At 36.0% G+C, this 14,455-nt stretch overlaps 2 protein-coding genes across 2 annotated transcripts in view; one reads left to right on the top strand and one right to left on the bottom strand.

Annotated features, from left to right (window-relative positions):
• LOC131435006 (tyrosine-protein kinase-like otk) overlaps positions 1–14,455 on the top strand; it is a 92,178-nt gene that overhangs the window by 24,220 nt on the left and 53,503 nt on the right. The window lies entirely within an intron of this gene.
• Positions 11,847–12,776, bottom strand: LOC131435007 (cytochrome b-c1 complex subunit 7-like). The gene is made up of 3 exons (XM_058602447.1): positions 12,322–12,776; positions 12,217–12,264; positions 11,847–12,137 (listed from the first exon to the last, which is right to left on the bottom strand). Exons 1-3 carry the CDS (start codon positions 12,356–12,358, stop codon positions 11,890–11,892), a joined length of 333 nt encoding a protein of 110 aa, XP_058458430.1. The 5' UTR covers positions 12,359–12,776; the 3' UTR covers positions 11,847–11,889.

The following is a 14,455-nucleotide window of genomic DNA, read 5'->3' as shown; positions in this document are numbered from 1 at the left end:
ATTCTATTCTACAATATTCTATCTCATTCCACAGTATTACATGGTACACAAACCACCAATAAACGTCAAAGATGGACTCGATTTACCGTTCATTTTCTGTCATCATTTGAAACCCAATTGGGATACGTTCACTCCACTTAATTTCCACTTCACACTGGTATTAAGGCCGGATAGTATGAAAATTAAACAAAAAAGAGCTCAGCTAAGCCATACCGGCCTCTCCAACCGCGGATGTTGGAGCGTAATGCAGTCAACGTCTTATTCAAGTTGTTCCATATCTTATTCATTTAATTCAATTATGAAGTTAAAAGCTGTAACGCATATCTTTATCAAATTGTAACGCCAATTGATTGTATGTGATAATGTTTGCAATACCGTCAAGCCCACCAACTAATGGGATGGAATATCTCACTGCTTAGTCATTTAACTAATATTCGGAAATAAAGGAGGTAGAATTTTTCTCTTTACAAAACTATGTCGAAATACTATCGGATTACCAATACTACTTAAGCATGTCATGCTCCGATCCAATTTTCATTCATGGTAAATTGAAGTTTTGGAGAACTTTCTGTAGCTTTATGTCATTTTTAATGCAACATGTTTAGCTCATTATTTTGCTCCGTTTTCCCTCACTTCATCAAGACAAACCTTTTAGTTGCTTTAATTTTATATTTTCATCATATAGAAACACAAAATGGACGGAATTGGAGTGAGATTCTTAGTGGCAACTATATTCATGCAACATTTTCGCACACTGTTTTACTAAATTTCATAGTTAGATGGAACATATTAGTTTAATTTATAGATTAGTACGTTCTAAGTAGGTCATTTGATGCATTTGAATACTATGCATTAGCTGTAGTGCAGAACAATTTTGCTATTCTACTTGAAAAATTTCATTATTGAATTCCTTACTCATGCGAAGAGTAACCGAGTGTTCACGAACAGTATGTTATTAAACAGAATATAAACCTTAAATAGACATAAAGTTACTTCTGGTCCAACAAATGTAGCAAAATATCCACACTGGGAAGATAGCATAATACTACATAGTGACTTTTTTTGTGGTGCGACTTCATTCGACAGCGAGCGTTTTTCTGGTTTGTGTGCGGTGTCTTTGGTTTTCCTTGATTCTTTTTGCTGTACATTCTCCTGAATTTTTCCAACCAATTTTTTCAGAAAGATAGTTGAATTCATCCATTGATAATCAGTATATGCCACAATTCACAAGTTTACGCTGCAATCTCCATTTTTCAGTGGATATGAGAAAATAGTCACTCGCCACTCCGAAGCAGCAGACGAAAACAGATGACGACGACGACCGACGCCATCGTTAATGCTAATGTCGGAATGAATTTGTTTACCCTCGAATGAAGTTTCTCAGAGCACCACATCAAAGCAAGCCAATCCGACAGCCGGCCACAAACCGATACGTTCCCCATGAAACTTCCCTGTGCCAAGCTACGAGCCACAGAACCACGTGCTAGTTGAAATACAAACACTCGCTTGCACCTTCGTTTCGGGACTGGGATATGAATCCGTGCTCTGCCACCAACGATGATGACGGTGCCATGGAAACCCCCGGATAGTCTAGTGTTGATGATGACGGGAGTTGGGAGCCATAAAATTTTATGGATATTTTACTTCAAAATGAAATTGTTTGCCGACACAGACGACTGCTCCCCGACTGGTCCGCCAGAAGCTGTCACCGAGAGAAAGGGGAAAAAGCTACAGCTACTAAATGTGTGCTTCTGTTTCTTCATCTGTTTTCGTGGAAAACAGGGGAAAATCTTTGAAAAATAGGGGAAAATGTTTTACCATCCAGCACCTTCGTGATTTCGGATGCATCACAGTCATTCTTTCGAGAAATCACCTCTTCCGATATTTTCATCAATATCATTTTCTTAGTTTGTTCATTTTTAGGGGATAACAAATGAAGAGGATTACGCTTCCAACAAATAAGTCGTTTGAACAGTTTTAGCTGAGAGCTTATTTCTCAAATGGTGAACGAAATGATACGGAAAACAAATTTGTTTCCAGAGGAACCTTTAAATATGATGGAATTTTAAAGTTTTATCATTTCCGTTTCAAAGGTTTTCCCGCATAAACAATTACCATAAACTTACTATACTATATATATATATATATATATATATATATATATATATATATATATATATATATATATATATATATATATATATATATATATATATATATATATATATATATATATATATATATATATATATATATATATATATATATATATATATATATATATATATATATATATATATATATATATATATATATATATATATATATATATATATATATATATATATATATATATATATATATATATATATATATATATATATATATATATATATATATATATATATATATATATATAGATATATATATATATATATATATATATATATATATATATATATATATATATATATATATATATATATGTATATATATATATGTGTGTGTACATATAAGGGAAAACCCATTACACACGGGAGAGTTATGTGTAGAATGGTGGTACAACCTAATGGTAGCTCTCAAAGACTTTCAATTTTTAGATTCAGACATCGTCGAGAAACGTTTTGTCGGTGAAGTCATATACATGATTACTTTTCGGGAATTCTTGAAATAATTCTCCAAACTTGATCAGAGACTACATTGCAGTTTTGAACTTAGTTAGTCGATTACGTCACTTATGCCGTTGTATCTCCGAAACCGGGAGTGACAGCCATTTGATCTTCGAACTTAATCAGTAATCCTATGGTAGCTTTCAAACGAACCTAAGAGCAAATTCAGCAGCAAGAAGTTCTATATGGAAGAACAGAAACTGGAACAAACGTATCCTCAGCAAGCCGTTCTAGTTTTATTTATTCGACCAGTTCTTCTGTCAAATTTGAAACTGATCTACGATGCCGTTCTATTTTTTGTATATTAGAAACACGAGTAAACCACTGCTGGGGCTGCCAGTTTTTCTTGTTATAAAATCCAGATTTAAATTTTGTAATTGGCATAAATTATGCATCTAGAACTAAAACACTACTGAATTTGCCCTAAGTGTGTTTAAATCGGTTCAGCCATCTGTGAGAAATTGAGTGGTAAAAACAACGCATTTTGTCGGTTACGTCTATTATACCATAATATCTCCGGACCCAGAAATCATAGCCATTTACTCTTCGAACTTGATCAATGGCTCAACAGTAGCGTCTAAACGAGCCTAAACTTGTAGAAATCGGTTCAGTCATCTCTGAGAAATCAAGCGGTAAAAATTTTTAAATGTATGTACGGATAGTAGGAAATATAATCATCTGTCTTGGGATAAAATTTCATCAAATTTACTTTTTTTTGCAAATCGACATAAAGTTTTTAATAAAGATTTTTTTTAGTGTAAGACTCAATTTGTCATTTTTTGACTATAACTATTTGGAAAATGTTGGAAAGAAAAGTTTGGCCCTTTTAAAAAGGCAGTCTAGATCAATTTTGAAAAAGACATGTCAAGTGTTTTTTTTTAACAAAGTCTGCATGTCCAGAGTTTGTCATTGAAATCAGAAAGGGTGCTACCAACATTTGTTCGTGCCAGCACATTACAACTACGAATGAGACTTAAACATGGACAATTTATAAGACAGCTTAAAAAATTTAGCCACGGTTTACTTTTCTCAGAATTAGATTTTGAAACAATGGAAATAATACTCAAAGTCTCTATTATTACGTTATAACAATATAAAGTAAATGTCCGGAAATCAATCATATCACAGATTTAGGCCAGAAAGTAAAACTCAAAATAGGTAACAAAACTACAAAAAAATCTTATTAAATTTTTATCAATGGGGAAAATATTATGTGCAAGGAGTTATTATCAAAAATGTCTTTATTATTTTTCAAGGTATTCTGTACTTTCGGATGCGTTCGAACCAATTTTTGAAGTACGTACGAAAGTACTCCACATCGAATGAGGTATATCCAAGATGTGCATTTTTAACACACCAACCGCTTCTTTAGGTGTTAAACATCATTTGAGGTTATACTTGATTTCGACTGGGGTGATAATCGTGGAAAACTGTAAAACGGCTGTCTCAGTCTTATAATACAAACGAATGTTGTTTACTGTCCGACGTTTCGGCCTTTGATGTAGGCCTTTTTCAAGGAAAACTGGAAAATTTATTGAGTTACATTGACAAAAACATAGAGCGTTGAACAAATAATACAATGTAAAAACTTACTAAAGTCTATCGTTTATAGTCAAAATTTGTCGATGTCTGACGCTACGTTGTCTGGTCAATTTTAGAACATGCTTTAAAATATATTGACTGCATAACAAATATTTTGTTTGCATAAATCACGTACAGTGTCACAACTACTTAGTTTAACGACTATTCTGAAGCTTTCATCATGGTGATCAAAAACAATGAGCTTATCAACGTTATTAAGTAACGTTATCGTTGAAAAAGCTCAGCAAAGTGCTGTGTAGAGTACGGTAGTATTGGTGTTTATCGGAGAGTTTTCATTACTTATCGTATTTGATGGATTTGATAGAATGTAGAATACCAGCGTAAGTGGTGTTGAGGCCTTGTACATCGGTGCGATGATTAACTGTTTTGGTAGTATTGGAAATATGACACATTTCCAACAGAGGCAAAGCTGTAGATCGCAATGATCGATCTATAATCTTTGTTTTCTCCAATGCAAAATTGTGTCCTTCATTGATGGTGTGATGAATGAGTGCTGTTTTTTTCTTTTAGCCTTGATATTTCTTCATCTGCGTGTGGTGGTGGATTTTCAGTTAATTTTGAAAATTGATTAATGTTGGATCGATGACCACTGAGTCTGGTTTTCATTTGATTGGTTGTCATTCCAATGTATGCATTTTCACAGTCATTACAGGGAATGCTATAGATGACGTTTGATTGTTTAAATGGATCAACAGGATCTTCAATCGGTCGGAGTAGAGATCGTGTTGTTTTAATCGGTCTATGGCTCAGTTTTGTTGTTGGGAAGTCCGGTTTTAGTGCTTTTGTAATTTGTTTGCTGAGAATGGGTATGAATGGTATGGATCTATAGTGAATTTGTTGTTGCATATCGTTGGTTGGCATAGCGGTTTTATCGGTGATTTCAGTTTCTGTCTCCTGGGTTATATCGGTCTGTGCTTTAGCAACTAAATTTGATGGTTGTGTGTTATTGTGAGGCTGCTTTGTGTGAAAATTGTTGATAAGCCTGTTTATGAGTGATGATGGATAATCATTTTGCTTCAGATGTTGGTATATGATATGTTTTTGTTGATCTGCTGATTTGTTTGTAGTTAAAGCGGTAACTCGTTTAATGAGATTTAAGGCTACATTAATTTTCATTGTCATTGGATGAAACGAGTGATAGTTCAACAATCTTCCGGATGCAATAGGTTTTGAATACCACTGTGTGCTTATGGTTTGATCTTCATTTCGTATTAGTAAAGTGTCCAGAAAGGGTAGTTTTTGTTCTGATTCTACTTCTACGGTAAATTGGATGTGTTCATTATAGCTGTTGAATTTTTGTAATGTGTATTGAACTTGATCGTGAGGTAACGATAGAATTAAATCGTCAACATATTTGCGGAGCACCGGTATTTTAAACGGTACATTTTTAATTACTGTTTCGATAAGGGTTTCCATGACAATGTCAGCTAATATTGGTGATAGCGGACTACCCATGGCGGTTCCAAACGTCTGTAGATAAAATTTGTCTCGAAAGCGGAAATAACTGTTGTTAAGACAGAATTCAACCATCTCTATGAATAAATCCAAGTTAATATTTGTTGCTGTTTTGATGTTAGGCCAGTTCATGATTATGTTGTTGATGACTAAGTTCTTTGGAATGTTCGTGAAAAGCGATACTACGTCAAACGAAACCAAAATATAGTCTTTTGGTATTGTTATCATGTTTATATACTTCGAAAACTCAAAACTATCGGCAATGTTATATTTACTGTTGAAGCTCTGTTTCAAAATCACTGCTATGTACTTCGCTAAGTTGTATGTTGGAGCGGTTATGTTAAGCACAACAGGACGTAGAGGCAGATTGGGTTTGTGTGCCTTGGGTTGACCGTAAATGGAAGGACAAAGTGCAGTACTGGTTTTTAATTTTCGTAACGTTATTTGATCTATGAGCTTTAAGTTATACATGCGAGAGATAATGTCGTTATTTTTTCGTTGGATGGTCGATGTTGGATCCCTAGGGAGAACTTTGTATGTTGTACTGTCCAGTAATTCAGACATCTTGCATTCGTAATCATGTTGATACATAATGACCATCTTTTTACCTTTGTCTGATTCTAGGATACATACATCTTGGTTTTCTCTGAAAAATCTTTTAGTTGCTATTGATGCCGTTTGACAAAAATTGTATAGAGGATTATTATCTCGAGTTGTTTTGGTTCTTGTTATGTAATTTTGGATTTGTGTCACTATGTTGCATCTATTTTTATCCTGAATATGCTTGTCTGATGTTGTTGTGAGAATAGATTCGATGTCGGCAATGAGATGGTAGATTGGAACGCATCTAAGGTCAACAGGTAATGAAAACTTTGGTCCCAAACTAAGCAGTGTTTCCATTGCAGGGGGAATATATATATTAGTGGCGTTGAGTACAGATTTTTCATTTAAGTTTGGTATACTGTTTGCTGGATGTGTAGCATTTAGTAATAGTCTGGTTATTTTAAAATCTGCTTTCTTTTTCTGTGTACGTCTTTTGTTATCGAATGACTGGTTTTGGGTGATTATGAATTTGGAGGTGAGCTCTGTTGTAGTAACGTTCTGCATTTGTTGTTGACTCACCTGGAGATTGAGTTTCAGTTGCTTTAGTTTGTAGTACGTATGTTGTATTTCTATGTTCAGAAGTCCTTTTTTAAAACGTTCAACCAGTTTTTGTAGTTTATGAGTATATGGGCTATGTTCTTCGAGTAATGGGTAAATGCATTTGATTGTATTCACAATGTGTGATGGAAAAATCCCTCTTTTTCGACATTCAATGAGGAACTCTTTCCTTACCATCATATTGCACAATTTAGTATTGTTCAACGCGATAAACACCAATACTACCGTACTCTACACAGCACTTTGCTGAGCTTTTTCAACGATAACGTTACTTAATAACGTTGATAAGCTCATTGTTTTTGATCACCATGATGAAAGCTTCAGAATAGTCGTTAAACTAAGTAGTTGTGACACTGTACGTGATTTATGCAAACAAAATATTTGTTATGCAGTCAATATATTTTAAAGCATGTTCTAAAATTGACCAGGCAACGTAGCGTCAGACATCGACAAATTTTGACTATAAACGATAGACTTTAGTAAGTTTTTACATTGTATTATTTGTTCAACGCTCTATGTTTTTGTCAATGTAACTCAATAAATTTTCCAGTTTTCCTTGAAAAAGGCCTACATCAAAGGCCGAAACGTCGGACAGTAAACAACATTCGTTTGTATTATAAGACTGAGACAGCCGTTTTACAGTTTTCCACGGTGTTAAACATCGTTGACCACATAATTCAATTTTTCTGTGTGGATATAAGACGAAGTCATTGAGGGCCAAATCAGGGCTATACAACGGATGAGCCAAAAATTTGACTTTTTAGTGTTTTTTATGCCATTTGTGAGAGCTCGCATTTTCATGATGGAGAATCATTCTTCTTTGACGATTTGTTTTTTTTTTGGATTTGGCTTGTCTTGAAACGCTTATAAAATCGATGGATGCTTAGTCTCGGGCTCATATGCGTGTCATCCGTCGCGATCTTATAAACGTCTTTTGAACAATTGACACGGGCGTTTTTTTTTATTTGTCGAGAAGAAAGCATTTTACGCGCAGCTGGAACAAATATGAATATGACTTGGTATGATATAGGTATATTGGAAATATATCAGTATCTTCGAATTCAAAATAATAACCTATATAATTTCATAACTCAATTGGTTGCAAATATGTCCAACTAGTTGCACTTCGTGATTGACCGAATGAGTGGAAATGTACAATGAACCAAGAAAATGAAGTTTGGGAGAAGCAAATCATTTCCACTGTACATACTCACTCACTCCTAACTTTTTATAAAATGATCAATAACGACGCTGGCTACGACCAAAGGCTGTGCTACTGAGGGAAAGGAAGGAATGTTAGTCCGATACTCGTTGTTTCTAGAGACCACGGGTACCACTGTATCTCCACGAGCATCACGGAATAGGAGATTTGTTAGTAGGGAGGGAATGAGATCCGGATATGTTTTGGTAAACAATATGATCTCAACAAAACCTGATTTTTGATACTCATGAGAAATATAATTAAGAAAAATATAAAATATCTTCAAGGAACGGTCTCAACAGTATCTCTTTTCTCCTGCTCACTCTGCTGTTAGCAACGTGAGATGATACACGACCACTGAAAGAATAAAATAAAAGCACTCGTGAATGGGTCCGCTGCAGACCAACCCTAGACCTTCAGTCTGAAACTCTCACATATTCCATAGAAATCCGACAACACCGTCAATGATATGCAGACGGCTCTCCGATCGGTTAACAGATTAACATCGTTGAATTTTGGGACGGTAAATTTTCAGTTTCCGCCGCTTGAGCATCTTTAGTTTCGCGGATCAATATTATTCAATAAATAGCACTCTCATTACTAAACACACACTTGCTACATCTGCACTATCACTCTCAAAATAATTATTTCAACCTAATTTTTACCTATACGTATCAAACAACACATTGAAATTATACTTTTTTGAGAGCAGTACCAGGACACCGTATCGCACTCCCAGTGATGCCAACTCTCCTGTCTGTCCAACTAAAATTGCTGGAAGAACAAAATTTCTACCTACTCTAGTTCAGCAAAATATGTATGTTAGGGTAGAAATTTTCTATTCCTTTAAGTATGCTCAATATTCTCAAACAATGTTTCATGTAAAGATAAACTCAAGAAGGAATGGTTCATGATTTTTCATGCACTATTCAAATAGGACCCTTCGATGAACTCGGCTCACCGTCAGTTGCAGTTCAATGATTAGTTGAACCGAATCAGTGAAGTATGATTCAGACGACCCGTCTCCTTCCGTCACCGCCACCGAAACGTCAGCGTGACGGTGACGGACCGCCTGAATCGTACATAAACATCTAGTCGCCATATGCGCCATAGCTATAACGATGTTTGTTTTCATATTATTAACAAATCGTGTTCAAATATATGTACATGATATCGAACAATCTCGTATCACATTCCGCGCTTCTTTGTAATTGAATGTAAAAGCTATGCCATGGCATTATATTCCATTTGTGGAATTTAGTCTTTCTGTTTCTGTCGGGGCTCGAACATACGACAACTGGCTTGTAAGACTAGCTCCCCATGCATTGAGTCGCCAACCCGGATTCAAATGTAGAAGTAATTTTATTTATTCGACTAACCAAATATTCAATTAGTGTAAGATGTTTGAATTTGAATTTTAAAAGATTGTGTAAATTTTGAATTTGCTATACGTTGGAAGCATGGAGCTCACTACTACCACCTACTTGACTGTTCGTCGCGATCTTTCAAAACATTACACATCATTCCGGAACGATAACTAATAGCGTTTTTATTTATATTGGTTGCACCAACCCGGTGTAGGGAAAAGGATATCTTGATTATACCCGTATTGGAGCGAGTATCGTGATTGCTACACTACACCAGTGCAGTGTTAAAAACAAAAATCGCATAAGTTCTCTTGCGAAGTACAAACATTTTCTAACTAGTACGATCGATAAACTTTTCGCACGATTTCCACAAGTATAAAAACGCATTTGATTCCCATGTAGTTTAAATCATCTGTCAATTCAATGGGAATAAATCAATGGTAAGCTTTTGATTGAAACATACAGCAAACCAAAAATATGTGAATTTAGCACCCGAAATAGTTTCGATCGCGGCGATATCTGCAGCTGTTCGCCGGTCTTCGTTCATTCAAATTTTTACACAATTTTTACAGTTCTTATGCGAGCTGGTATATCTGTTATCTGTGGTGTATCACATTCCGTTGAACGATGTGACTTTTTACTATTGATTTTTTCTTCGAGCTTAGAACAAATTGACACAACACAACAATCTCGAAACGGTACATGTTGTGTGTTACTACCAGTATCAACTACTACCAACAAAAACGTCTAAACAACTTATCAAGTTAATGCCACGTTTCTAGAATGTAAATACTCAACTGTTTAATACAATATTAGCTCAATCCTACAGTAGCATTTACAAGTCCGTTATGCAGAAAGAGATTCATTAAAAGTAATACCTTTATTACACCATTCGGGTTTTGACACACCGAGTGAAAGGACATACAAGGCATGTCGGTAGACTTTTCCCTTCAGGGGGTGGCCCTACTCTGATCTGGGACTTTCAGTGAACCCAACATTCCACACTGGCGTGAGAATTTGCCCTTTCGTTACCATCTCATCAGAATACGGTAATAATTTTCCCTCATTGTGTACCTGTTTTCCCCTTCCGCTGTACATTATAGGCCAACAACTCCGTGTATGTTATTTGCAGTAGACTCGAGTTTGCTGGCAAATGATTTTGGGGTAGATTTGCTATTTTTGCTTTGATCCTGTTTGCTTCTTTTTCTGGTGTAAGAGGGCAACGAGTTCTTTGTGGTAGCCACTTTCTCATATTATATACATGTTAGCCAATCCACTCGATCAGAAAGGAAGAGGTTCGTTAGCTATGAAATTAAATTTATCAATACTCTCCTACATGCTGCCTAAATATGTAGGATTTAATTGATTATTTTACAGATACACGTATAGGATTCACTCTATGAAGGTTGATTTTGATTACGATATTCTTTTACTAAAGTGTTCCCCTCCGTGGTTGATAAGCTTGACGGTATTGCAAACCTCATCAAATACGATTAATTAGCGTTACAATTTCAAAAAGAAATGTGTTACAGCTTTGAGCTTCACTATTGGATGAAATTAATAAGATATGGAACGACTTGAAAAAGATGTTGGTTGCATTACGCTCCAACATCCGGGGTTGGAAAGGCCGGTAGGACTTAACTGAGCTCTTTTTTATGTTTCATTTTCATACTACCGGCCATTATTACCAGTGTGAAGTGAACGTATCCCAATTGGGTTTCACACGATAAAAGCAGAAGAACGGTAAATCAAGTTCATCTTTGACGTTTATTGGTGGTTTGTGTACCATAGAATACATAGACTGAACATGTGAGCAAACCACTGATAGCCGTCAAACAATGTTCATCCAATTTATTTTGTAAGGATGTCTGATGGGTGAGTTTATGTGTGAGTGAAATGTAAGAGGAAGTGCATGCAAGAACGGTAATTAAGGCCACCGTTTCAGTTCAGGACTAACGATCGACCAATAGTAGAGATAAAAGTAGGGTAAAAGTAGAGTAACGGTACCCCCATTTATTTCAGCTCCAGTAGTCATCTCATATACGGAAACCATTAGTTGGAGTGGGATCTGATGTCTCTGTTCGATAGATTAACTGCAAAAGTAAGATGAAATTAGGAGCATTCGCTTAAGTTTTCGTGTCGCTATAACAACAGTATTGAACTACTTTTTCTGCGGTAGTGCTCTTCACAAATCCGAAGCAAAGATATTGTATTCGATTTTATCACAATGCATTAATTGAAAGTCGAGTAATCGCTAAAATAACATGGTGCACTACTAATGAGATGACTATTGGTACAATAACCCTAGTCAGAATCTATTAGAAAAGAAACAGTAGCTCAATGTTACAATGTTAAAATTCTACTTAATGAACAAGTGTGAATATGCTTGTGAATCTCAAATTGTATTTTTTTTAAAATATTAAAGTACATCTTCCTACATAGTCGTTTCCCATTTGTTTTTTTCTTCGCGCTCTCGCCTAACCTCCTTAAGGTACGGCTCGAGATACTTCACATCATCCTCGTATTTGGTCCACTGTTCCTTCGGTAAAACGGTGTGTGTCGCCGAGAGATGCAAAGCTCGAATAAAACGATAGTTTCGCTCGTCCTTCAGCTTCTCTGGCAGGCGCCGAACAGCTTCTCGTACATCACCGTACTCAGCAAGGCAATCGTCACGGTACAAACCTAAGTGTCAGTGAGGGAATCTATCTTTAATCTTATTCAATAAAAAAAATAATAGTTGAAATTCATAGTATCCACATACCGTACTGATTAAATCCGGCCATATTGTAGGCCCATCTTCCGAGAGCGGCTGTAATGAGTAGCGGTGGTTATTAAACTATACATCATATGAAACAGTAATCCTTACATGCAACTTTAGGACCAACTCGGGCAGTGTACGGCATTTTTGGAAGTATGTTTCGAAAACTATTGTTTAGAAGCGCTTCTGTGAGAAGGAAAGGATGAAATTTGTTAGCTTTTGACTGACAGATCTACAACCGACTTGGAAATTGTTGCAGTAGGCTTTACTTTTCCAACTGGTGATGAAAAACGAAATAAAACAACGGGGCGAAGACTACTCGACGTCGTTTTGTTTTGTAATATTAGTTCCGGTACTTTGCTTTAAACTCAGTGAATCATTACTAAAGACTGACTATCAGTAATCGTCATTTGGTGAAATACAGTTTGGTTGGAGCTGCTCATAATTTTAGCAGACACAATTTTATGCCGGTCGTAACAGTTGCAACCGACAAAGCCTGTCACATGGAGCACACTTGAAATTTATAGCTACTTTCGTTTCTGGCTACCGTGCAACGGTCGTGCAATGACTACTCCAGCATTGAAGGCACATGGATAGACAGTCAAAAAGTCGCATGACTATACAAGTGCTACTTGTGTCGTCAGGTCCCAGACATATTGCAATGGAAAACAAGGTAGATTCTTGTCGTCACATTGAAAGACTGTGTGTACAAAATAAAAGAAAAGTGGTACACTTGAAAAATTGCTAGTGAAGAATCAGAAGAGCTGAAATATGCAAGGGTAAATAAAATCGTTCAGCATATTATGATGGTTCGGGTAACATTTCGTGGTAAAATTTGCAAAAGCAGTAAAAAATCTGAAAGCTATAATTGTTAGATAAATCACACAATTTTACTATTATCGTTTATAATCACTAGAATTAATATCCCGTTTGCATTGAAAAGCGGTTAATTTTGCAAATAACCTTCTTAATTTTAATGTACCTACTCCCAAATCTACCAGAACCTGTTTCGCACTAATTCCTGAACTATGGTCGCATCTGTATGTTATTGACTATATAAATTCAATATCTTTACCATTGAGGGGGGCAATCATACTGACCGGTGCTAGTAAGAGCAATACAATGTTTAAAAGCCCATAGTGCGGTATGCCAAGTCACTGGCCGGTTTGTTGGAGCGAACATTCTAACCACAGGCTATATGTTATAGCAGGAGACACCGTACCCTAAAAGAAACGAACGACTCAATTCTTCCGAGAGTTGTGCGCCCTGTGCGGATGGCGATATTAATTCAAAGTCATTAGTTTTCTTTCAGCACCTTTATTTAAAAGCATTTTGTGCTCAACAACGTGCCGAATCGAATGAAGCGGAACGTCTGCGATGGGACGCCCAATCATTACGATACATACCTATGGTCGGTTCCTCCGAACTGGTTTCGTATTTATTGAAACACCCACATACAGTGGTTACCTAACCTACATAGGAAGTCTGGATTTCAAATTTTGTAGCGACGACGTAGAAAGACCAAAGAAATCTCAATAAAGAATGAATGCGAATTTTAGTGTTATTATTGTTATTATTTTTATCGTAAATTTGTTATGCCTGCGAACCGTTCGGAGAACGAGAAAAAAACGGGATTAAGTTTAAAGCAAACATTCGGTTGAACGGGCTCGATGTTTTGTCAAAATGCAAAAAAAATGTTTCGTAGCCTAGAAGAAGCCTTGTAGCCTTGTCGGTGTTGAATCCTGTGAAGCGATAAATTTCAGATTCCATTTGAGTCGGATACCAAAGTTTGCGAGGGAAGAAAGAGAAATGTGCAACCATTTCTGATGGATATAGCGATTTTGATTAGACTAGAACATTATCATGACAACATTGGATGACACAGTGATTCATGATATAGCAGATAAACAGATTTGTTTCACAATTCTTTATCCGCGGAAAAATTTTATTGGTCATATAATAATATCGACGTGCTCAGATTTTAATAACATTGAGCATCAGCTCAACCTTGCGACATATTTTGAGCGATGCCATCACGATCCTAGGGCTCGATTGAAAAGGATGGATGAGCATACCTGACAAAAAGAGGTGAAAAATATACCGAGTTCTGACATTGCCAAACTTGGCAAACATCGTCCATGACAGATCGGATACTGCGCTATGGCATGCTGTTGGAAGATTGTGAACTGTTGAACAAACCATGTTGCTCATAACAAAACGGTTCACCTAGTAGTTTGTCTGC

The sequence above is a fragment of the Malaya genurostris genome, chromosome 3 (genome assembly GCF_030247185.1).
Source record: "Malaya genurostris strain Urasoe2022 chromosome 3, Malgen_1.1, whole genome shotgun sequence".
NCBI lineage: Eukaryota > Metazoa > Arthropoda > Insecta > Diptera > Culicidae > Malaya > Malaya genurostris.
This window is presented reverse-complemented; position numbering and strand designations above follow the sequence as displayed.

What these genes read in the sequence shown, in the direction of transcription:
- LOC131435007 (XM_058602447.1), bottom strand. Translation starts at nt 12,358, where the DNA reads ATGCCGTACACTGCCCGAGTTGGTCCTAAAGTTGCAT. An exon ending in AGTTGGTCCTAAAGTTGCAT is followed by an intron (nt 12,265 to 12,321) that starts GTAAGGATTACT and finishes TACTCATTACAG; the next exon opens with CCGCTCTCGGAAGATGGGCC. An exon ending in GGCCGGATTTAATCAGTACG is followed by an intron (nt 12,138 to 12,216) that starts GTATGTGGATAC and finishes ACTGACACTTAG; the next exon opens with GTTTGTACCGTGACGATTGC.